Raw genomic sequence first — 26,025 nt, 5'->3', positions numbered from 1 at the left:
GTTCCAGTGGTCTGGCTTAGTATAAGGCAGCTTCCTATGTACTTTCTACTTAGGATAGAGCCAAGACAAGTGAGTTAAGTTCTGAAAACGATGTTTTATTCCCCAATTAGTTAAGTCCTTCCTTGCATACGTACATGGCAAAGTCAGTTTGGGTAGACAGCTTCTTTTTAGCAAAACCCTGATATGTTCGTACTAGTACACTGCTTTGCATTGTGTCTAGAGTGAGTTCTGAATTACTGTGCTCCATCTAGGCACCTTAGTAACGCCGGTGCCCAGGTTTGTCTCTCAATATCCTTCTCTTTTGTATAATAAGCTATACCAAATTTTATATTCATTATTTTAAGAATTTCTATCCTGCCCTTCATGATACGGTCATAGGACGGGTTACAGCATATCAAAATACATTAATTAAATACAACCAACACACATTAATGCTTGAAGGTGCAAAATGGTCTCTGCTTACTCTGAAGAGCATCACAAAAAAGAAAGGCCCAATTACGCAAGCGAAATTCTTGGAGGGATGTCTCCGTTTCCGCCAAGGTCAGGCTGTTCAATTTACATTGCCTAGGCAACTGCTTAATATGCCACACTGTTCCTGTGGCTGGTGATATCTCAAACATCACTCTTGCTGATAATGAATTCAAGTGGTGAGTGCTGACAGAATGAGGTCACTGAGAAACACGAGGGCAGTGTTGGCCTTCTCAAGGGAACCCTGATGTTTCCAGAAGTAAATAAATAGATAATAAAACCAAAGGGTGCTAGCCAGCTCCAAACGCGAGCCTTCTACCATGATGTGGTACAGGAGGCAGAGGAAACGCATGGGACCTGCATCCCAAGGTCTGAACAGCATTGGAAGGAGCCCTGAAGAGGAGGACCTCTCTCAGAGGTGTGAAGATACAGAGCAACATTTTTTATTGGTCTTGCTTCTTCTCCTGATTGATGATTTGACAGAACTATGGAGTGCCAGCATGTTCTTTCTGCTTGGATTTTACTAGTGTCCAATGCCTTCCCCCTGTTTTGCTAGCAGGAGAAGAATTTGTATGGAAGGCAACAGGACCTTGTCTCCAGAGCATTTGACCTAGGTGCCATAAAAAGACAGACGAAAGGAACATCCACATGAAATACCAATGACTATTTCTAGTCATGTCCATGGCTGTAGAGAGTAGACTGGGTGATCAAAAAGTCAGTAAGGGAGAAGAACTGGGTGGCCTTGCCCATTCTATTGGAAACATCTTTTGGTTTCAATTCTTCAGCAATGATGCAAGAAATATTGGGCTTGCCATCCCATCTCCTGTCCGAGGCGCAGTTCCAGTGCATGGGTACAATTAAGTTTCACTCAAAGCGTGTAATCCGCCATTTAGTCGTAATGCAGTTGAGCCTCTATAAGTAAGATGGAAAAAAGAACACATACTTTTCTGCCTTCATGCTGCTTATGTCAAATACAAACACATTTTCCTGGTTCCAATATGGCATCAACCTAGCTTGTAGTATAAAACAAATTGGAGTGCTTGTCAACATTTTTATAGTTTTGAAATAAATGTGTATAGCTAGAGCAGATCTAAATCATTAAACAAACAGGCTTTTGAGGGGGAGGGAAATCAGCTGTCTGAGTAGACAGGATTGAATGTAATTTAATTTCTTATTTTCCTTCCAAATAGAAAATTTGGAAGCAAGCGTTCTATAGCAATGGCTGAATCCTGATTGTTTAGTAACTGCCTGTCAGCTTCTTCCTTTGATATGTTAATATGACTAAGGGTTTTCCCAGAATTCTCTCCACGCGGCAGTCCTGTGCTCGGGTGGTCGGAGTAGACGGGGAAATTGCACTGTTGCCTTTGGCTTTACCCAGCTCCCCTGCCAATCAGACCACACTCCCCATAAACTGCCTGCCAATCACATGTCAGGTTTAAAGGAAGTCTCAGTCAGCTGGGGTAACTTGAATTTTTGACAATGTAATTATGGCCCTTGTGTCCACAGCAGAAGCCTGAATAGGATGGAGGGATTTTTTTTTATTTTTATTGATTCTTCAGAAGAGAAATTTATCAATGTCTCTGGCTCTGTTCATATGTATTCCCCAAGAAACTCTCCTGACAAGTTTCCAAAGAGAAATCTAGCTTGGTGGCCTTGGCCATATCTTTGTCCTTTCCATTATAATCGATCTAGACGGGCTGGCTGTAGTTCCTGAGAGAACATGCAGAATTTCAGGTGGTGCAAGCTTTGTCCAAGAGATAGCATGCAGAAGAATTACAGACGACATGCTGCAAATAAAACAAACCTATCCATTTCCCCCCCCACTACGGCACAGACGAACTGTTTGACTGTTTGATGAATCTGGTGCAGGATTCAACACTGGAAGTGTCTGAACTTGTGTGTGAACATGACCTATACAGAGTACCTTGATGCTATTCCTGAGATAGTCAGGAATTCTCTCACCCTTCACCCTGTCCTTCTCTGCTGCTTCTGCCTCCCTTGCTCTCTTATGGATAATTCCAGAGTCTTTGAAAACCTGAATCTTGGATGCAGAATAAACTAAACAAAGGCACTGTAGTTCTGAATCCAGTTCTCAGGCAACACTGAGAGCTTTGGGTTTCTCTGAGCTGATTGAGGTGTTTCCATTCTAGGCATTTAGCATGGAATTGCAATATTTAGATAGCTCACTTTGTACAGAGCATTTATATGATGCATCGTCCAATTATTGTCATCCTGTATTTTCCCTACCAGAAGAATAGTACAATTTCTCCTGGTGTAGATACCATTAGTGATACTCTTCTATGCATATATTTGAAGGGCAGGAGTTAGAGGGAGGCTTGGGTATATATCTGGTGGCTAAACCAGTAACAGCTCAGCACACAGGCACCATAACCAATTTAGCATTTTGTGGTTTTTAAAAACTTTTATTTAATGTGAACTGCTAATTTTATCTAGTTGGAAATAGCACTAAAATGCTTTTAAAATTTTTATTTTAATATGCTATATTTATTTTATTACATCGTAATACCATTTTAAATAATAGATAAAGGTAAAGGGACCCCTGACCATTAGGTCCAGTCGTGACCGACTCTGGGGTTGCGGCGCTCATCTCGCTTTATTGGCTGAGGGAGCTGGCGTTAGTCCGCAGACAGCTTCTGGGTCATGTGGCCAGCATGACTAAGCCGCTTCTGGCAAACCAGAGCAGCGCACAGAAACACCGTTTACCTCCCCGCTGGAGTGGTACCTACTTATCTACTTGCACTTTGAGGTGCTTTCGAACTGCTAGGTGGGCAGGAGCAGAGACTGAGCAACGGGAGCTCACCCTGTCGTGGGGATTTGAACCGCTGACCTTCTGATTGGCAAGTCCTAGGCTCTGTGGTTTAACCCACAGCGCCACCCACGTCCCTATTTAAATAATAAATCAGAAGAAAAAAACCTTTCCAGTTGCCACAATAAACCACCTTGCTGAAATGACATGGAAAGGGTTCCTCAGTCATTCCCCCCCCCCCCGCATTATAGTTTGCCGCATCCAGATGCAAGCTGTTCCTTGCAGGGCAATGAAATGGTGTCTACTGCAAAGATTATAGTGAATGTGTGCTTTGCTTCAAATGGTTGTTCAGGTGAATTGGACCTTCCTGTTCCTCATCTTCAGCACTGGATATGACATAGCAGAATGTATACATTAAAAAGTGCATACACCCAGCAGTGTGGAGAGTTAAACACAATTCTTCTTATAGCCAAAAGAAGCCCAGTGATTGGGTAACACTGGGAGCAACCTGTTTGGAAGTAGCTTTGGTTTCTCACCTTATTTTAGCGTTTCAGTGAAAGATGCTATGCACTTTGACATAAAGCATGAATCATGAATAGTTGTTTAAAAATGTGAACTAGAGCTGAGCTCCTGTTGAAATGTGGACCTAGATCACAGCAAGTAATCTAATCAAGGCATCCTAGAGGTTTATGTATTCCAAATCCTAGGTTTGTCTTTTAACCAAGGAATCATCAGCCTTCCTTTCTTCACACCCCCACCCCTCCAATTCCCCTTCATAATGACCGACCTTTAGCTCCTGAAGTTATAGGCAACAGATCTTAACATTTGGATTATCATCTTGCCCTACACTGATGTTCCTAAAAGCGCTCATTCTGTCTCATTCACTAACTGCTTAGGAGATTAACTGGCAATAATGGAAAATGTGAGAAGCTGGTGATGAGTCTGTGTTGTACTTACGCACTTAGCCCTCATGATATCTTCCTCCCTTTCATAGCAGTGCAATCTGAATTACAGGTTCATTGCATTGCACATCACATCTTGCCAGCTTGGCCCCTGATGCTACTGTCAACTGACAATACCTATGGAAAATACTGGCAGCACTTTGCTAGCATTATAATGGTTGCAATATTGTAATGCAGCAGTTGGTTCACCCTAACTTAATTTGCTAGTGTTGGGCGGGACTAAATCCTAAATGTGGTGCTTTTAATAAATGATTTAGGGAAATGGTAAAATAACTGACTAAAAACAAGACTGTTGTTGCCAGTAGCAGATTGCAGGGCGGTGTGGTGGACCTTACCAGGGAGATTGGAAGAGGAAAGGCAGCGGGGAGTTCTGCTCATTCCCCTCCGGGGTGTGGCATTGCTGCCAGGCCTCTGATGCCTCAGCCCTAGGGAATTTCTCCTTGCTGGAACTCTGGTCAGCAAGAGACCAATCCACTCTCTCACTGGCTGAGGGACTTGGATTCAGCCTGCCTGCAAATTGGCTAATTGCAGGTGAGCCCAGGGGTGGTCTTTTGGGTGGTGGGCGGAGTGGACTGGGCTCCAAAGAGGACTTCATTCCAGTCCACTCCATGAAAAGAAAAGGTGGCCCACTCCTTCACTGGCACCACTGGTTCCCCCCCTCTTTTTCCTACCCACACTCTCTTGGTTTCATCTTGTTACCAGAAGTAGTTGTTTGGTGCTTGACCTCGCTATAGAGGCTCTCAGTCCCCATATTCAGGGCCAGGAGGTATTTTTCTGTCAGACTAATTGGCCTTGTCTGAGGGTTTTGCCTTCCTCCCAACTTTGGTGGGTTAGGCATGGTTGGAGGGGATGTTGTAAGCCTCTGCCTGTCCTTCTAGGGGAATGGAGTATCCCATTAATGGGATCCAGGATGAGGGGCTGAAATAGGCAAAAACTTTTATTGATTACAGGTGTAAGTAGTTTTTGGCCAAGGTATTGGGTATGTATCTGGTATCAAGCAATGCACCTACTGTTTAATAAATAAGGCGGGGCCATCCCCTGACATACATCAGATGTTACGATCCTGCCAGGGCCACCATTGGGAAGGGTGCTATGGCTGCTGGACTCCCAGACACCCCCCTTCCTGGACCCCTTTAATGGTGTCTCCAGATTGGCCTGTTCCAACAGACCATTGCCACCAATGCCTGTGCGGTTGGAAGGGGAGACACTGAGCGTTCCACCCACGGCCGAATGGGGAGGAAAAAGAATGGGCCCCTGGAGCCCAGGTAAGTGGAGACCCCTAGCTACTGATATACTTTGAGACTTATGGAGAAGAATTGTCTTGAAGGCCTGCTTCTTGGGTAAGAGGAATAACACGTTCTTGAAAATTGCTCACAAGTATAAGCCACAAAACACTGTGATTGATTTAATATTTGTGTTTCTAGGTAGTTATCCCCTTTCCAAAATATTATGTATGGTGAAAAAAGAAAGAAGAAAAGTTGTCTGATATGAGATGGTACAAGAAAAGTTCCAAATTTTGCACCATGCTGCAATGAGAAATTCTACTTTTCTGCAGTAGGCTGTTCTCCTTCTGAAGTACTTTCTCTTTGATACTAGGAAGCTTCAGGGGGTTTTGCTTAAGGAGTTCTCAGTAACCCAGGACACTGAATATTCCTTAGCAGCAAATAGTGATACGGAATAGATTCATTTTCCATGTCTAGAGGACTTAGTCATCATAAATAAGCAAAGACCTCCTGTTTTATCAGAGGGAACGTATGAAAAGCTTGCAGAGTGTCAACCAGCATATAAGCAACTTGAGAGAAGTTTGCTTTGCATCAACAAGCTGCCTACACAGAGAATTTGGCCTGAAGTGGCTTACGGAGGTGGCTCTAAACTTTCACGACAGGGAACAAACAGCGCCTGATTTATAGAAGTTGTGGAAGCTCCTTCCTATTTCAGCTACCCTGGTGCTCATAATGTTGCCAAAGCACAAATAGAAAAGATAGAAGAGAAAATCCACGTTGATTTTGAATGGCTGCAGTTTGCTCAGGTCAAACTTAACTTATCCAAGAGCTGTTTGGCAAAATGTTTAGAGGAAGATTTTAGGCTTCCAGAGCTGCTGAAGAAAAACTGAATGCAGGCTGTTGCTACAGGGCCACAATTCAATGGTATTGCACATGGTTTGCATGTAGAACAGGGGTAGCTGGCAGAGGAGCCAGGTATAGGGGTATAAGGGGTGCAAGAGGCTTCAGTCGCCTCAGTATTTTGAGGCAGGGGGTCCTGCCCTCCCAATATTGAGGGGGCCGACATTCCCTGCTGCTGCCCTTTGCAGACCCCAGCCCCTGCCCAAGAGCCCAGGAACTGGGAGGGGTTTGGAATGAGCGAGAGTGAATATCGCCCTCCGCGTGTTCTGCCCCTGCCAGGCACATGCATGGAAATGGAGGCTAAGCACGGAGCCCAGCAGCCACGCTCTGTCTCCCCCCCCCTCCAATGCCATGAGGAGAAGGAGGCCGAGCACAGAGCACAGCTCCACGCTCCCCATTCAACACCCAGCGCGCAAGCACTGGCGGGATGCCACGTGGCTTGGCCTGCTGCATGGAGGGGCAAGTTGGCGCCTCTGGTAGCTGGTAACCCTTTGTAGACTGGGCTCCATGTTGACCCTACTGATGGAGAGACCTCTCTTGAAAAAGCAAAGAAAGGCCAAAGGCTTCTGAAGGCTGCAGATTCACTTGTTGGTGAGTCACAGGGCACTTCGGATGATGCAGAGCGCTTACAACTCCAGCTCAGCGGCATGTTACGGGTTTTTGCATTGGGTGGGTGTTGAATTGCAGGATTGAGGACGTGGAAATTGCCCCCAAATTACCCCACTGCACTTGGGGAAGCCCACAGCAGAAGGTAAGAAAATTCATGGGGGGAAACTCCAGGTGTTTTTTTGGTAGCCCATGGAGATCTTGGCATTTGATGCATTACTGTATTTTAATATTGTGTTGGAAGCCGCCCAGAGTGGCTGGGAAAACCCAGACAGATGGGCGGGGTATAAATAAATAAATAAATAAATAAATAAATAAATAAATAAATAAATAATTTGATGGTTTCAAATTTGGCAGCATTCTTCTGTGGGGAAGATATGCTTTATTTTCCTCCTAAAACAAAACAAAACAAATCCTATGGCCTTGGCCTAATAGTATGTTGATGGAAAGGGGGTGGCGGAGAAAAATAAAAGCAGGAGCCCTGACTATTTTTTTCTGAGGTCCCACACCCAACAACAGTATTTCCCAGGTACATTGCCTTGGTTGGATCCCTGCACTCTGCTGGCACATGTCCTCCCCGGCAGATGACTGAAAGAACAGATGACAGATGAATGTTGTTCTTGACAGAAAAAAATGGTTGCCAACCTCTGTTTAGACCCATCAACGATAGTTTCAGCATACTTTGCTTGTAATATTTCCCCTCTTTCTTGTTTTATTGTGTTAAACTTCAAATATACAGTTTCAGCACAAGCAGGTTATTTAACACCTCAAAGGATGCATCTATAAAGCAACTTTGTGCACCTAGTCTACTGAGTAGTTACCAAATTTCCCCAAAAACCTTATTTTCTCTTTTGAGTTGAAGAAGAATGGGGAGTGGGATGGAAGCTACTTTCTAACGCAGCTGAGAATGAGGATGGCAGTGGATTTGAAATGGGGTGCTCCACACATGTACTGTTGCAAAAGAGTGCAGGTCGCATCCAGTTATTTTGTAGATATTCGGAGTAATACAGTGTGCTGCATTGTTGATATTGCAATACATTGAAAGCATTTATGTGTCTTAATTTACAGAGTGCACAGTTATGTTTCTCTTCTAACTGGTGTAGGTGTTGCCTCCAAAAATAGTCTGTGGAAGAGTTGTTTTCCAACCGGCACTAGTTAATAATTAAAAAATGAATTAAATAATTGAGGAGTTGCATTGAGCCAATCCATATTTTAGTACTTGGGAATGTTTCCAGTGGCAGGCCTTTTGGTAAAGAATAATCGGAGTGATTTTAATTTCCCTTGCTTTTGACTGCCATCCTTTTATGAGAAATAGAATGCCATCTCTGGTGGGTTTATTTCTGCCTCCCTCCCCAAGTACTGCTGTGGTGCTTGCGATAGCCCCTTGAGAACAATCTGTTTCTGGTGACAAGTCTTCTTCCCAAAGAATTTCGTCTGTTGCAGAGGGCAAGCAAAGGGGTGATGGATCATCTTGAAAATCGTCAGAGGAAGCATTTGGCCCCCAGGCCTTGTTCTCCCTAAGTTCTTCCCTCATCCCAGTGCCAAATTTTCTTTGGAATTGGCTCAGACTCCAGTTTTTGGAGGAAATCCAGCTTGTTGTTCTGAAGAGGTGGAACTCAGTTGAGGTTTCTCCGGGGGAATTCAAGGCGATGCTAAAATGGCACGGAAGGCGACTTCAGCAACTATTAGTCACTCCTGGTTGGCACAGCTGTTGGAACTTTCAGCTAATGAACCAGTAATTTATGAAAGCTGGGAAAGCTGACGATCTATCTTTTCTGCTTTTGGATTATTTCCACAATTCATGAAGGTTAATCAAGTGTCAGGTTCCCAGTATACGGGTATAGATGTACTCATTAATACTTGTGGTCATAGATTGCTTGTTATGCCATGAGAGTTCAGAGTCCTTGTTTTCTAATTTTGAATGGAATGTGATTGTATTAATGGCAGGAACTGATCATTTGTTTTTCATTTCACTCAGCTTTCCCAACTCTTAACTCCCATCAGTCTCAGCCATTGGATGATGTAGGGGGTAGTCCAAGACTTCAGGAAATCAGTCAGTCTGAGAAGGCTTGTCTAAGTGGGGTCAACCCAGTGTATTTCCCTTTATTGCATTTTAGACATGCAGACTGATGTCTGACTTTTAGGTTTTTCCTTTGGCATGGCCTGTGCATAACTTTGCCTATTTAACCGTCTTAGCTCACAGTAAATAGGAGGTATTGACAATTCCACATGGTTTAAGTCACCTTATAATATGCCTACAACGTTACCTACAATAAATAGTTTCCTTTCCTCTCTTGTGTGTATGGTACTAGATGTCATTGTATTTCAATATCTTCTGTGATCTTTGCTCCTGCAACTCCGCCATCCTCAGACTCTTGGAAGCCTCATACTTTTAAAAATGTTTCTGCGCTCTTTTGTTGCCCCAGCAACTCTGGGCTTCTCTCCATGTAGATGTGGTGCCCTATAACTCTTCAAAACTCACCTTAACTTGAGATCCCTTCATCGCAGGGGGGCTGGGCTAGATGACCCTTGGGATCTCTTCCAACTCTACGGCTCTATGATTTCTACCAATCCTAAGTGCATGGTCCAGCGTTTGCTCACACCCCTTGCCACTTTCTTCTTTCCACATTGTCAACACCAAATGTGTAAGTTCATTGGATGTAGGATCCTAAATTTTTGGTTATGGAATTCTTACAAAATGCCATGCATCTTGATGGTGTTGTATAAACAGTAATTTGTAGATGACAAGCTCCCTGAAAGTGTATTGCCGAAAGGTTCTCAGATACTTCACACTGACCTTGATACAGTAATCGATATGCAAAACAGAGTCTACCGCCTCCACCCACATGGGGACTTTTAGAATCCTTTGTTTGCATTACAGTTGCATCAAAAATACCGACTGCAGAGTCGGCATGGATCATTGCTTTCTCTGTTTCCACATCACCCTTCTCTGTTGGCCTCCAAGTGCTTGAGGGTTTTCATCTTTGTTTTGTTCTACATGATCATTTCAGTGTGCATGGAAGAAAAATGAGTGTGCTGCTCTGTATTTTAGCTGGCCTTAAGTTTAAAACAAACACAGAAGAGGGGAGAATGATTATTTAATGAGACGATTCATATTAATACATTAGCTTTAGCTTTACTGAAAGGGAAAGAAGAGAACATTTAAGGAAACTTTGAGAAGGAGGACCTGGGACTTCACTCATTTCTCTGAGCATTGCCACCATTGTGGCATATTATTCATAAATTCATTTAAAAGCTTTGGGGGGATTTCAATGTAGCACCAAAAAGGTTGTTCCAACAGTGCAAGCATGCATAGTTGTTTGTTACTGATTTTGCTTGAATTGTAGGTTTGAAATAGTTGGGAGATGAGATCAGAATGCTTAGTTTGTATGACCAAAATGTCAAGCTACAATACCTTTGTGCTCCTTGTCTCTCTTTATGTCTCTACACATTATGTTGTAGGTTGTGTCCCTAAAGTGACAGTCACACACTTGAAATCAGCCGCACGTCCCAATGATACAAAATTAGTTCTGGTGGATCATGTGGACTGGAAACCTGGAGATGAAGTTGTTATATGTGGAGGAGGGCCTAGAAGTGCCCAGAAACAAGAGGAAGTCGTGACTGTCAAGACTGTAAATGGCACAGAACTCTATGTTTCATCTCCTCTCAGGTATTTTTTCAGCAGACCTTGATGTTAATGTAAAGCTCATACAATTGGTCTTGGTATCTGAAGAAGTGTGCATGCACACAAAAGCTTATACCAAGAACAAACTGAATTGGTCTCTAAGGTGCTACTGGACTTCTGCTTCAGTGTATCTGAAGAAGTATGCATGCACACGAAAGCTTATACCACAACAAACTTAGTTACTCTATATTCTAATTCAGATTCAATTCTCTAAATATTACAATTGTTCTTGGTTATTCTTCTTATGTTAAGGCTGCAATCCTAAATACAATTACTCTCAGGCTTCCACTGGTTGACTGAGTACACAGGTTTCCGACTTCCTCCTCCTCCTCCTTCTTCTTCTTCGCTTTATTCCAGGATTCCCTACTATGCTTAAACATAGATCAGGTTACGTGATTCAGAAGTCACAGCAGAGCTGTAAGATACATGGCCACGCATAAGCTTAGAAGTTGCCTCAACACTTAACACCCCCCCCCAAAGCTTCCCTTTTGAAGAACGAGGTGGCCCAGTCATTCACACTGTTTTCCCCCAAGTCACAGGACTGGGCAAGCCAAAGGGCACTCCTATGAGTAGGCTGGATCTGCTGAGACTTTGCACCAGAGGCAGAGTTGACATGGCTGCCTCGAATGGGTGTTACCTCCCCAGAGGTAGGGAGCACCTCCCTGACAGGAGGCAGCAGTGGAGGCAGGTTGGGTGGCTCTCCTGTGGTGGCCAGATTATCTGATTTCACTGAGCTGGGCCTCTTCTCTGAGAACCCATTCCATCCAAAAACATTATCTGCCTGCTTGCCTGTTACATTTATCTAGCCCCTCTATCTTGCAAGAGACTCAAAGTGGTGTCTATGGTTCTTCTTCTCCCAGTTTCATCATCACAACAACCCTATAAGGTAGGCCAGGAGATGGTGGCTGGCCCAAGGTCACCCAGTGAGTTTCAGGGCTGAGTGGGGATTTGAACCCTGGTCTCCCAGGTCATAGTCCAAAACGCTAAGCATTACACCACACTGCCTCTAGATCATCACCTGCCACACCACTGGGCTCTTCTCCAGAATCCAGTTCGGCACCCTCATCCCATTCCTCTGCCCTTCTCTGGCCAATCCTGTCAAGACATTTCCATGTGGCTCATGACATTTACTAAGGAGCAATCCAAACATCTCTCAGGTCCACCTCACGGCCATTGCATGAGGCCCAGTGTGGGGTAATTGGGTGCATAAGTGTGCATAGCCATCTTAACTGTGTCCCTCCCGCCAACCATCTGTTTTAGCTGCTGTGCGCCAGCAGGGTTGCAAATGCACTGCTCTGTAAAGTCCTACTGGTGTGGAAGGGTGGGGAGATTTGGATTGTGCCCTAACCCTTATTGCATTCAATGGGTCTTCTCATAAACATTTTAAGGACTGAACTATTAATATGCACAGTACTGCTTGTAATGATATAGGAGAAATTACTGTAACCTTGCACTTGTACAGTGAAGCTGCATTCATGTAGTTGCATCACAACTCAAGCGGCCACTTATGTGCATGGTTATATGCGTAGACTGGGTACAATTGGAGAAGAAGGGAAACTATTATTTGCATTCTCAGAAAATCCCACTCTTATTGTTGCAGCACATAATCCAGGGCTCGGCACTGGAGCTAAACATGTGTTCCAAGCCCCAAAGACCTTCCATCTCCTATTTCCAAAGGGGTAGTTTCTGGAAACCAAAACCAACAAAGAGTCTTGCGGCATCTTTAAAGTCTTAAGCAAATTTATCATTGCATAATTTATCATGGCAAATTTATTATCATGGCAAATAATATTATGTTGGCAAATTTATCATCAAACAAACCAAGTTTTTTCCTTGTTTGGTTTGGGTTGAGGTGGGGCAATTGCAAACAGCTCGTCAAAAGTTAATGAAAGGTCAAAAGGTATGGATGGCAACTGAATTCTGGCTCTCATTTGTGACTAGATTTATGGTACAAAAATCTAAGCTGGCTACGATTGTTCCTATCTATCCTATAGGTATCCTCATGGTATTGCTGAAGAACAGGTGTCTGGAGAGCACCATGTTTTCAGAGCTCTTGTGGCATTGGTCAGTCGGAGTGTGGTCATCCATGGAAATGTCACCACGGAAAGGGCTTCCCACCTGCAGCAGTGCAAAGAAGCAGATATTTCAGGAGGTGAGAGAGAGGGTACTCTAAGGGTAACATAAAGAGATTAATAGAATCACAGAATTGGAAGGGACCCAAGGGTCACCTAGTCCAAGCCTTGCAGTGCAGGAAGCCTTGACAGACGGCCATCCAGCCTCTGCTTAAAAACCTTCAAGGAAGGAGAGTCCACAATCTCCCGAGGGAGACTGTTCCACTGTCAAACAGATCTTACTGCCAGAAAGTTCTTCCTAATGTTGAATCAGAATCTCCTTTCTTGTACCTTGAAGCCATTGGTTCTGATCCTACCCTCCAGAACAGGAGAAAACAATCATGTTCCCTCTTCCATGTGACAGCTCTTAAGATATTTGAAGATGGCTATCCTATCTCCTCTCAGTCTCCTCTTTTCCAGGCTACACATACCCAGCTCCTTCAACCGCTCCTCATAAGGCTTGATTTCCAGACCCTTGATCATCTTGGTTGCCCTCTTCTGCACATGTTCCAGCTTGTCAACATCCTTCTTAAATTGTGATGCCCAGAATTGAACATAGTGTTTCAAGTGTGGTGTGACAAAGGCAGAACAGAGTGGTACTATTACTTCCCTTGCTCTGGACACTATACTTCTTTTGATGGGCAGGGTATATATATATTTAATTATTTAATGTTTGTGCAGTCTAGAATAATGTTAGCCTTTTTGCTGCTGCATCACACTGTTTACTCATGTTAAGTTTGTGGTCCACCAAGACCCCTAGATCCTTTTCACATTTGCTGCTAGTAAGACAGGGGTCCCCCATCCTATATTTGTGCATCTGGTTCTTTTCCCCTAAGTGCAGAACTTGTCCCTTCTGAAATTCATTTTGTTAGCCTGGGCCTAGTTCTCCAATCTGTTAAGGTCATTTTGAATTCTGATTCTGTTTTCTGCGGCATTAGCTACCCCTCCAGTTTGGTGTCCTCTGTAAATTTGATGAGCATCCCCTCAATTCTTTCATCCAAGTCATTTATAAAGATGTTGAACAACAAAGGGCCCAGGACAGAACCCTACGGCATCCCACTTGTCACATTTTTTTCCCACAATGATGAGGAACCATAGCTGTGTTCCAGTCTGCATACTAGTATGGGACCAGCTGGGGATGGGAGGATATGTAAATTTTGGTTTTCTTAGTTTTTCATTGCTTCAATCTTAAATTTAGTACTCCACATTTCTGCAGTGATTTGAAAAAAATCCTTATTAAGGTTTTAATGCGAATTTCTCCTAATGAACACATTTTTAGTGCAGTTTTGACTAATGCACATATTTTTGCAAGTAATTTATCATAATAAAATGCATGATTGCATTTTTGTGTGGTATTTTCACTAATATATTCATTTTAATGAACATTTCCCCTATATATTTGTAATTATTCATTGGAGACCTGCCTCACAAAATTAAGATAAGTATGAATTTTGAGGGATGGCTGTGTTTTTGTTCTCATTCTTTCAGAAAGTGCAAATTAATAGATTTGGCTTTAAATGTGAATTTCTCTTCCATCCATAGCACCAGTGAATTAAATTAGTTCATTTTAGAATGCAAACCAAACAAACTTCCCTACTCCATCCCTTCTTGTTAGTCACATTTGGGGTATCCTGAACATTTCAGAAACAATTTTGTTAATTACCGTATTTTTCGCTCTATAACACGCACCTGACCATAACACGCACATCGTTTTTAGAGGAGGAAAACAAGGGAAAAAACATTCTGAATGAAACAGTGGATGTATCATTTTTGTGCTTCATGCTGTGGCCACAGACATGTGATCTGATGGTGAATTTGGGGTGACCCAATGCAAAAATCCTGAGAATTCCTGTGGATCCATGCTTTGTAACCACGTTTTTGCACCATTGCAGCCCCAGGCAACAGTGGGTGCGTGATTTTTCTGGTGCAGGCTGTAGCCATGGACATGCTATGTGATCTGATGGTGAATTTGGGGTGACCCAATGCAAAAATCCTGAGAATTCCTGTGGATCCATGCTTTGTAACCACGTTTTTGCACCATTGCAGCCCCAGGCAACAGTGGGTGCGTGATTTTTCTGGTGCAGGCTGTAGCCATGGACATGCTATGTGATCTGATAGTGAATTTGGGGTGACCGAATGCAAAGATCCTGAGAATCCCTGTGGATCCATGCTTTGTAACCACATTTTTGCACCATTGCAGCCCCAGGCAACAGTGGGTGCGTGATTTTTTTGGTGCAGGCTGTAGCCATGGACATGCTATGTGATCTGATGGTGAATTTGGGGTGACCCAATGCAAAGATCCTGAGAATCCCTGTGGATCCATGCTTTGTAACCACATTTTTGCACCATTGCAGCCCCAGGCAACAGTGGGTGCGTCATTTTTTTTGGTGCAGGCTGTAGCCATGGACATGCTATGTGATCTGATGGTGAATTTGGGGTGACCCAATGCAAAGATCCTGAGAATCCCTGTGGATCCGTGCTTTGTAACCACATTTTTGCACCATTGCAGCCCCAGGCAACAGTGGGTGTGTGATTTTTTTGGTGCAGGCTGTAGCCATGGACATGCTATGTGATCTGATAGTGAATTTGGGGTGACCCAATGCAAAGATCCTGAGAATCCCTGTGGATCCATGCTTTGTAACCACATTTTTGCACCATTGCAGCCCCAGGCAACAGTGGGTGCGTGATTTTTTTTGGTGCAGGCTGTAGCCATGGACATGCTATGTGATCTGATGGTGAATTTGGAGTGACCCAATGCAAAGATCCTGAGGATCCATGTGGATCCATGCTTTGTAACCACATTTTTGCACCATTGCAGCCCCAGGCAACAGTGGGTGCGTGATTTTTTTTGGTGCAGGCTGTAGCCATGGACATGCTATGTGATCTGATGGTGAATTTGGGGTGACCCAATGCAAAGATCCTGAGGATCCATGTGGATCTATGCTTTGTAACCACATTTTAAATGGGGAGCGAAGGAAAAACAAAGAAGGGACATGAGGTGGTGTGCAGAGAAGCAGCTGGCTAAGAATGCAGGAGAGGGATTTAACGGGAGGGAGAAAAGAAAGGCAAAAGTTTCCCCCCACCCCAGCCATTTCTCTCTCTCTCTCTCTCTCTCTCTCTCCCTCCCCCCCCTCTCTCCCTCTCCCCCAGCAGCACCGGAGCACAGAGAGGAATTAGAAGGAACACACTCTGCTTTCCCCTCTGCTTGCCTGGAGGGGAGGGGCTTTCCTTGCTCTTTGTTCCGTTTCAGCAAACACAGCAAGGAAACAGAGGAGGGTGAGCAGTAAGACCCTGAGGCAGAATGCAGGAAAGCAGCCGCTTCCTCTTTTCAGGTTTCCCTTCTCCGTGAAGCGCGATTTGATTTTTGCCTGATTTTTTGGCTCCAGGGACCACACATTCGCTCAATAACACGCACAGACATTTCCCCTTCCTTTTTAGGAGAAAAAATCTGCGTGTTATAGAGGGAAAAATACGGTATTTGTCACTAAAATTCTTCTTGAGCAGGACTAGTAGAAGAATAGATGTTATTATTTGCTTTGCACATTTATGATTTTTTTGTGTGAATGGTCATCATGTGAGCACTCTAATGAACAAACATTGTGCCACCAGCCTGAGTAAGTTTTACCTACTTCACCCCCAGTGAGTGGAGCATGTCATAAACCTAAAGTATTTCATGTCTCATGATTACATCTCTTTTTTTGTAACTTGATGGAAGATTGTGAAGATGCCTCATACTTTTTAAACATTTGCCCTGCATGCTATATACCTTCACCATTGCTTTTCAGACGTCTCAGACTGTTTCTACAAGAAAAGTGAGAGGAAACTTGGATCGCGGGATATGGGGGCTGTTGTCATTGTGCAGGCCTACAGTGGTGAAGAGACTCAGCTTCATTTAGATGGTGTACAGTTCCGGCATGTAGGCCAAGCTTTCCAGAAGCATCTCAGTGCACTGACCATTGCTGGAAATGCCCACATGACTAGTGAGCAAAAATTATTATATTTTGTATCTAAGCAGCCTTTTAAAAAACAAACAGTTGTTGGCCTTAACTGAGTTCCATCATAAGTCTTGTTTCTGAGCACAATTCAAAGTGTTGGTGCTGACCTTTAAAGCCCTAAACGGCCTCGGCCCAGTATACCTGAAGGAGCGTCTCCACCCCCATCATTCTGCCCGGACGCTGAGGTCCAGCACCGAGGGCCTTCTGGCGGTTCCCTCATTGCGATGAGCAAAGCTACAGGGAACCAGGCAGAGGGCCTTCTCAGTAGTGGCGCCCGTCCTGTGGAGCGCCCTTCCCAACAGATGTCAAAGAGATAAACAACTACCTAACATTTCGAAGACATTTGAAGGCAGCCCTGTTCTGGGAAGTTTTTAATGTATGACATTTTAATGTATTTTTAATCTTTGTTGGAAGCCGCCCAGAGTGGCTGGGGAAACCCAGCCAGATGGGCGGGGTACAAATAAATTATGATGATGATGATGATGATGATGACATTGCTAAAAACTCAAAACTAGGAGTGGAGCTTATTAGCTGTTCTTTCATGTTCAACTGAGTAGACCTTTATTTCAGTCAGACAATAACACCCAGAAATTTTTTGGAGGTGTCACTTTTTCTGGACTAATAAAAGGAGATTTTTGGTAACCATTGGTCAGTCCAAAATGTCCTTTTCTGGGGTGATGTCACCATGATGCTTCAACAGGTGCTGGGTGATCAACTTTAAATATCTCTGGATGAAGCTGGTTATCTAGAAATATTTCAGTTGGCTTCCAGATTCTTTGGGGGAGCAAGACCAGAACACTTTCTTGGTTATCCTGTAAGATGACATTCACAAGACAAGACAGGAATGAGGGATCAGGACCACAGTTCGTGGCTGAACTGCATTTAGATCCAGACAGACTGATTGCTTCCCAAATGCTCAGTTGGCACTTTAACTTGGTAGGTATGCCAACTGCAGCATATCTTCTAGGGGAAATGTGATCAGGTTGTAGTTATCTATGCCCTGGTGGCATCTAGGTTAGATTACAGCAATGCTCTAATTGAGGAGTTGCCCATGAAGACTATGTGGAAACTTCATTTCATTTGGTATAAAGCTGAAAGGCTGCTGACTGTTACTTATAAGAAAGAATGTATGTTTTCAGTTTTTAGGGTTTCACTGGCATTTGATGTGTTCCCGGGCACAATTCAAACTGCTGGTCTTGTCCTATAAAGCCCTAAATAGCTTAGAACCAAGAGCCAACTGGTCCCATAGGGATCAGCTCAATTGTTATGATCTTATTTGGAGGACAGACTTTAAGAACTCACATGCTCAGAACCAAGGTTCTGAGTCTCCCTGGTGGGGTCATCTTTTTGTTGCACTCTAAGCTCAGGACCGCTCAATGCTTGTTCTGATGGCCTTTATTTAGAAAATGTGTAGACTGCTTAAAATTTTAAATTTCTGAGCAATGTGCAATATTAAAAACAAAACAAAAAACATGATATAGAATTAATAAACACAAGACAGAATTAATAGATACCTCATATGGCAAGATGCCAAATAACAGAACAATCTAAGCATGTTTAGTTTACTGGGACTTACCCTCAAACCCTCAAGTAATGGGACGGGGGTGGCACTGTGGGTTAAACCACAGAGCCTAGGACTTGCTGATCAGAAGGTCGGCTGTTCGAATCCCCACATCGGGGTGAGCTCCCGTTGCTCGGTCCCTGCTCCTGCCAACCTAGCAGTTAAAAAGCATGTCAAAAGTGCAAGTAGATAAATAGGTACCACTCCAGTGGGAAGGTAAACGGCGTTTCCGTGCGCTGCTCTGGTTTGCCAGAAGCGGCTTAGTCATGCTGGCCACATGACCCAGAAGCTGTACGCCGGCTCCCTCGGCCAATAAAGCGAGATGAGCGCCGCAACCCCAGAGTCGTCCGCGACTGGACCTAATGGTCAGGGGTCCCTTTACCTTTTACCCTCAAGTAAGCATGCATAGGATAAAACCCCTGTTCTTTCCCTAGGTTTTAGTGGGGAACAGGCTTTTAGCTCCAGTTGCTTTTTTAATCCCTGTTTGCTTTGATTTGTTACGCTGCACTTTTGGTTATTTATTTATATATTATTTTTAAATATGATGCAAGCTGTCTTATGAAATATGATTGAAAGAAAGGATAAAAATATTTTAAGCGAAAATAAATAGAAATGAAGATACAGCATGAAATTCTACTTCTATCTAATTCTACTGCTTTATACAATTCTTCTTCTTCTAGATTCTTATTTTCGAAACTGTGCTGTATTAGATTCTTTTGCTCGTGGAATTAGCCTGCATGGGGTGTCAGATTTCAGGGTGGAAAACAACATTTTTTACAACATTATGGGCCATGGAGTTAGAGTGGGTAAGTTATACAAAATAAATTTGTGTTATGAAATATTAGTAGAAATTTTCAAGAAGATTCATTTTCCCCAAAACTATATTTTTTCTTAAAAATTTCCATACTTTTTACTTGACATTTCACTCCTTTCATTTTATTGCTTAGTTTCAAAAACTTTCAATTTCCCCTTAAGATGAAAAACAGACATTTTATATAAAACCAGAAAATGTCAGTTAAATAAAAGCAGCAAAACTATTCTAAGAATTGAAAAATTGAAATAATGTATATGGTGCTGATTGTTTGACCTACAGAACCTGATACAGCACTGTGGATTTTGTAATTCCTTCTACTTATTTGTCTCTTTGGTTTACAAGCACTTGAGGGAAATCTTGATCTTTGCAATACAAGTCAAAATGCTGCAAACAAAATGGATTTAATTTTTATTAAAGAACCGTAATCTAGTCTCCATCTAAACAAAATGAGGGATTCTCTGGACCATCTCCATCGTTTTTGTCCCCTAGCAGCCTTTTGCTGCTTTGCCCACAAGTTGTGTCCCATTTCTTAATCAAGCTTTTGAAACTGTAAGCAAAGTGTCACTGATTTGCCATTTAGTTACTGAGCAGGAACCAACTAATGAACATCTCAAGGTATATATTCTGTGACCATTGCATGCCTTGCCTCTGTGGCAGCTTGTTAATGTGTTATCTTTGTTTGTTTTTAGGAGATTCGCTGGATCAAAATAACTTATTATGGCACAATACAGTTATTGGGCTTTCTGGAACTGATGGGCTTTCCAGTGTTGAAACCTTGTCACCTGCTGGATTCTACATCCAGGCTCCTGATGATTCGATAGAGGTGAGCTGTAAGGATGTCACAGAGCACCAAGATAAGTGACAGTGTTTTCACAAGGTTCCCCTCTTCCTTTAGATTCTGTTTGCTGTCAAACAGTTACCTCTGGGAAGTCCACAAGCACGGTGTGAAAGCAATAGCCCCTCTGCCATTGTGGCACCCCAATAGCCATCATGACTAATAGCAATGAATAGACCAACCTTTGTAAAGGTAAAGGACCCCTGTCAGTTAAGTCCAGTTGTGAATGACTCTGGGGTTGCAGCGCTCATCTCGCTTTATTGGCTGAGGGAGCCGGCATACAGCTTCTGGGTCATGTGGCCAGCATGACTAAGCCGCTTCTGGCGAACCAGAGCAGCGCACGGAAACGCCGTTTACCTTCCCGCCGGAGCGGTACCTATTTATCTACTTGCACTTTGACGTGCTTTTGAACTGCTAGGTGGGCAGGAGCAGGGACCGAGCAACCGGAGCTCACCCCGTTGCGGGGATTCGAACCGCCAACCTTCCGATCAGCAAGCCCAGGAGGCTCAGTGGTTTAGACCACAGTGCCACCCACGTTATAAATTTGTCTAATTGTGCTGCATGAAAAGGAGTACTTTCTTTTGTCTGATGACAGTGATTTGTACCCCGCTAATCCTCCCAGGAGTTTAAGGTGGCATGCATGTTTCTCCACCTCCATTTTATCTTCACAACAGTCCTGAGAGGTAGGTTAGGGTGGGAGTGAGTGGCTGGCACAAGATCACTCAGTGACTTTCAGGGCAAAACCAAAACCTAAGCTGGGTTCTCTCCAGTCCTAGTCCAACACACAAGGTGACCCTGAGTTCTTGAGCTATGAGAGAGAGGTGGGGGAATCCCTCCTGCTTTCCCACACCATTCAAGCTGTTTCTTTCATGGTGGAGTGGTGATTATAGGGGATTAGGCCTGTTGCTCCTCCTGCTCTCCACACCACCAGCACTGGGAGCGCATATGAGCGATATATTCTCATTTATTAAATAACCATGGTTTTCCCTCCTGTTTTGCATGTTGGGAGAGGGAGGGGCAATTCACATAATTCTAAGTACTAATGTAAATATTTTGATGCAAGTCAACTGTTATGACTTGCATAACAATGTTTATACAGTGGTACCTTGGGTTAAGAACTTAATTTGTTCTGGAGGTCCGTTCTTAACCTGAAACCGTTCTTAACCTGAAGCGCCACTTTAGCTAATGGGGCCTCCTGCTGCTGCCGTGGCACCAGAGCACGATTTCTGTTCTCATCCTGAAGCAAAGTTCTTAACCGGAGGTACTATTTTTGGGTTAGTGGAGTCTGTAAGCAGAAGCGTCTGTAACCGGAAGCATCTGTAACCCGAGGTACCACTGTATTGGTACTTGGGATGATGTCTCAGAATATGTGACTACATGCACAATCTAAGGCTTAATTCTCACAAACCACAGATGAAGTAGTTGAGTTATGTTTGGAGCACTTCAGCCTGTAGTCAGAGACACACATGACTAAGTGCTGCTCCATACATAAAATTCCCCACATACAGAAAAATAGCTGTGAGTGTTCTAGCCTAGTCTTCTCTCTGCTTATGATAGTTATCTATGGGTTGCCATGTTTTTTCATGGGAGCTTCTCTGCTTCTTGTGAGAATTAGGCTGTAACATGTGAGCCAGATTACATGTGAACTGTTTGATCCACTGCATTTTACTTTGTCAGACCACCTAGGAAGGTGTCCCCCACAATCATGCTAAGGAATGACTTGGCTTGATGATGGTGGATATTGAATAAAGAGTTTGCATTGATGCTGGCTTATTGTTTCAAGCTTCTTAAAATCTGCCATTAGGGAGAAGATAAGGAAGCAAGTAGAGAGACGAGCTTGGATTTAAACTCAGCATTAACAAAATATGTTCAATATCCACATGTGGTGTCTTAATCGCTTAAAAGGTCATATGGCTGTATTCAATTGCTATCAAATACTCATGGAAATAAACCACTTTCTCTCTGGGAATATAGCTGCAGAGAGATCTATAGAATACAGTGCCCCAAATAATTTATTTCTGCAGAAAATTCTCTGCTTCGCCGAGACCGCTGCTGTCAAGCTACCAGCTGTCTGCATAAATATGCTGGACTCTCGCCCTCACAAATCATGCAGAATGCACTACTGGAGTCGTAGGTAAAATAGTCACTGAACTATAATGTGAGTTGACTACTGAAGCTCTGCATTAACTGTGCTGTGGGCAGTGTGGTCTGAAAAGCTGCGTTTCCAAAAAGGTGCCTAGGCTTGTGCTTCCGGCACTATTCTTGTCTCTTTGCTTTGTGACCCTTGTGACAAATGTCAGACACCAGGACAGTGGGAAAATTGTATAGGTCACAAGACTGGAAACGGGATACGGAGCCTCTCTCTTCTAGGTCACTGGCTCTCCTTTGATCTGGGTCACAAGAAATGAACAGTCATTATCTTCTTAAAGCTCTCCATTGACCTCTGGGAAGTGAGTTGGTGGTCTGGCTTCCAGTCCCTGTGGACAAATATCCACCTCAAAAACACTTCCAGTGACACAAGTGGCCACCTTTTGGCCACTGCACATCTGGACCAAATTTCCACTATGATTTTATACTGTTGAAGGTCTGGGCAGAAAATTCACTCTTTGCAACTTTGGTTAATTCCCTTTTAGATTCTCCTGACTCTAATTCTCTGTGTCCAGGGGTTTTTTTTTAATAATGATTTTGTAGTGAGAGTTTTCTTCAAAATGTATAAATTTGCAAAGAATTCCTTTAACTAGTGAGAAACCCACCAAATGGTAGGGTTTATTATTATTATTTATCATACTGGTTTTAATAATGCCATCAATATGCCGGGCACTTTACAGAGGCAAGAAAGTAAAGAAGGTAGGTCCCTGTTCCAGGAACTGTAAGCTGCCCTGTGTGTTCCTGTGGAGGAGCTCCATTCGCGGTGGCAGACATGTGTTGGATCACACCCAGTCTTCTGTGTTTGATCTGGCCATGCTAAGCATGTAGTCTTTGCCACTTTTCTCAGTGTCAGGAATGTTGGTTGCTGGGCATTCAACAAGTATGAAATCCTAGAATTGCAGGAAGGGGGAAAGCCATAATATTACCTATATACTTTATAGAGAGAAATGTTTGTTTGTTTGTTGTTTGTTTGTTTTTAGTGCCTGTAAGTCTTGTGAACATTGTGCATGTCTAGTGTTTTCAGCTACCTGATCATTTATAAGGGATTTTAAAGAATTGGTGCATGTAATCAGCTGTTCTGCAGTTTTCCATTCATTTGCATAAATCATTTTCTTCCCTGGTATGATGGCACATGTATCATAATGGTCACAATACAGTTTAAAAAGTTGGCCCACTTATTTACTTAGGTGTAATATTTAGGCAGGGATGCGGGTGGCGCTGTGGGTTAAACCACTGAGCCTAGGACTTGCTGATCAGAAGGTCGGCGGTTCGAATCCCCGCATCGGGGTGAGCTCCCGTTGCTCGGTCCCTGCTCCTGCCAACCTAGCAGTTCGAAAGCACATCAAAGTGCAAGTAGAGAAATTGGTACCGCTCCGGCGGGAAGGTAAACAGCGTTTCCATGCACTGCTCTGGTTCGCCAGAAGCGGCTTAGTCATGCTGGCCACATGACGCCAGCTTCCTCGGCCAATAAAGCGAGATGAGCGAGCAACCCCAGAATTGGCCATGACTGGACCTAATGGTCAGGGGTCCTTTTACCTTTAATATTTAGGCCACTCCCCACCCCAACCCCAGTCACATGAAACATTTAAAACACAATTTTTACAAATTACCAAGAGATAAAATAAATAGAACCAGCAATAACTACCATTAATAAACAAAGCACAATAGCAATTGAAAAGGCAAGAAACCAGCAGCGTGATCACTAAGAGAATCATGTTTAGAAGTCATCCTCCCCACTTTGCCCCCCCCCCCCGAAGAAGCGCTGGAAAGGCCTTCTAAACCTCCCTGCTCTTCTCCTTTCCATCCCCAGTGCTGTCATCGAAGAGCAGCAATGGAAGAGAAAAGCAGTTTGCACTGAAGGGAAAGTCCCCACCTTGAGCAACACACACCGGCTAATGGGTGGGTGTGAATTATCCTGGCATCCTCTGGCTCTTTCAACTCCACAGCTGATTTTCTCTAGCAAATGAGCAATTGGAAGCCCATGTAAAACTCCCTGTTGGTCCTTTGAAGGCTCACCCTTCCCTGTGTAATGTCAGGTGTAATTTGTTTCCACAAAACAGTCTCACACACTAAATGAGGAGACTTGGCAGGCTGGAAGTTGCGCATCTCTGTCTTAGATGAGAGCCAGGCTTCCTCAAACTCGGCCCTCCAGATGTTTTTGGCCTACAACTCCCCTGATCCCTAGCTAGCAGGACCAGTGGTTAAGGATGATGGGAGTTGTAGTCTCAAAACATCTGGAGGGCCGAGTTTGAGGAAGCCTGAATGAGACCATGACTGCACCAGCAAAACTGTTAGAGCTGCTTGAAAAGATGCAGGATATTTTAGCTGAATATGTTGTTTTTCTTAGCCAGTAATGCTTACCTGCTTTGCTCTGATATTCATTTGAAAACAAGGAACAAACAGGCAGTGGTTTGTTTTTGTTTTCTCTCCTTTACTGTTGGACCTGCCATTATTCTGTCTACATGCGGTGCCACACAGAGGCTGTCTGCATGTTGGGAAACTCTTGACAAACCCTGTCAAGCACCCTAGAGAGGCCCCTCCAGCTCTCTGTCAGTTGATGGAGGCAGTGGAGTCTTCTGGCTGGAGGGAGCCCCATATCTGACTCCTTCTGAAGTAACATTATGTCTCTCAGTTTTCATCCTGAGGTGTCTGAATCTTTGGATTTCCAAACCAACTTGACATGGATGTTCATATAGGTCTGAAGATAAAATGCCACAACTTTTTCCAGTATTCTGGGATCTTAACTGCATTGAGATGGATGTTCTATAACCATATTCTCCTCCTCAGGGTAACACAGTGTGTGCTGCGGGACATGGCTATTTTTTCCACCTTTCTCCTTCAGGACCATCAGAGGCTCCAGTTCTGTCCTTCAGTAAGAATCGAGCCTATTCTTGCACAAGGTACTTCTGCATTCAGTTTGATTGGATAATATTTCTCCCTGCTTGCTCTCTGTCATTCTCTCACATATGCAAGCATGTGCACACATGTGTGTGAGCACACATTCACTCTCCTGCATAAAGGCAGTGTGGTGTAGTGGTTAAGAGCGGTAGTCTCGTAATCTGGTGAACTGGGTTCGCTTCCCCGCTCCTCCACATGCAGCTGCTGGGTGACCTTGGGCCAGTCACACTTCTCTGAAGTCTCTCAGCCCCACTCACCTCACAGAGTGTTTGTTATGGGGGAGGAAGGGAAAGGAGATTGTTAGCCACTTTGAGACTCCTGAAGGGGAGGGATAAAGCGGGGTATCAAATCCAAACTCTTCTTCTTCATCTTCTTAAATGCTAACTGCAATAGCCAATAAAGGGGGGGTGTTTAATGCTTTCTCTGATGTTTAATAGGGTCTGTTCCCCAGCAGGATGAAAACATATTGATATGCTATGGTCCATTTCTCATAGACTGTAAATAGGGCTCATTTCAATTACAATTACATATATTCTTCTTTCCCAGTTCTAAACTATTGCCTAGTATTTTCATCTAGTAAACAGCTGTTGCATTTCATTTCAGAGATGTAGAATCTGCATATAGGCTTCAGTATTTGATACATTCCAAGTCAGTCTTACAGGGACGCGGGTGGCACTGTGGTCTAAACCACTGAGCCTCTTGGGCTTGCCAATCAGAAGGTCAGCGGTTCGAATCCCCACGACGGGGTGAGCTCCCGTTGCTCAGTCCCTGCTCCTGCCAACCTAGCAGTTCAAAAGCACGTCAAAGTGCAAGTAGATAAATAGGTACCGCTCCGGCAGGAAGGTAAACGGCATTTCCGTGCACTGCTCTGGCTTTGCCAGAAGCAGCTTAATCATGCTGGCCACATGACCCAGAACTGTCTGCGGATAAATGCCAGCTCCCTCAGCCTGTAAAGCGAGATGAGCGCCACAAACCCAGAGTCGTCTGCGACTTGACTTAACTTTCAGGGGTCCTTTACCTTTACCTTTTAAAGTCAGTCTTAAGTGTGCTTT

General features: G+C 43.8%; 1 protein-coding gene across 6 annotated transcripts in view; it reads left to right on the top strand.

Moving 5' to 3' along the window:
• Nucleotides 1-26,025, top strand: part of PKHD1 (PKHD1 ciliary IPT domain containing fibrocystin/polyductin) — a 251,132-nt gene that overhangs the window by 106,207 nt on the left and 118,900 nt on the right. For all 6 annotated transcript variants that reach the window (XR_008329334.1, XM_053380395.1, XM_053380397.1 and 3 more), the window contains 6 exons: nt 10,389-10,596; nt 12,606-12,763; nt 16,508-16,702; nt 18,959-19,084; nt 19,782-19,915; nt 24,863-24,975. Coding sequence is in view for 5 of the 6 variants with exons in the window: in XM_053380395.1 (XP_053236370.1) it covers nt 10,389-10,596; nt 12,606-12,763; nt 16,508-16,702; nt 18,959-19,084; nt 19,782-19,915; nt 24,863-24,975 (934 nt within the window). In the remaining variant the exon portion in view is untranslated. The remainder of the gene's footprint in view (nt 1-10,388; nt 10,597-12,605; nt 12,764-16,507; nt 16,703-18,958; nt 19,085-19,781; nt 19,916-24,862; nt 24,976-26,025) is intronic.

The sequence above is a fragment of the Podarcis raffonei genome, chromosome 3 (genome assembly GCF_027172205.1).
Source record: "Podarcis raffonei isolate rPodRaf1 chromosome 3, rPodRaf1.pri, whole genome shotgun sequence".
In the NCBI taxonomy this organism is placed as follows: Eukaryota; Metazoa; Chordata; class Lepidosauria; order Squamata; family Lacertidae; genus Podarcis; species Podarcis raffonei.
The sequence above is the reverse complement of the archived record's forward strand: the minus strand, read 5'-3'. Positions and strand labels throughout refer to the sequence as shown.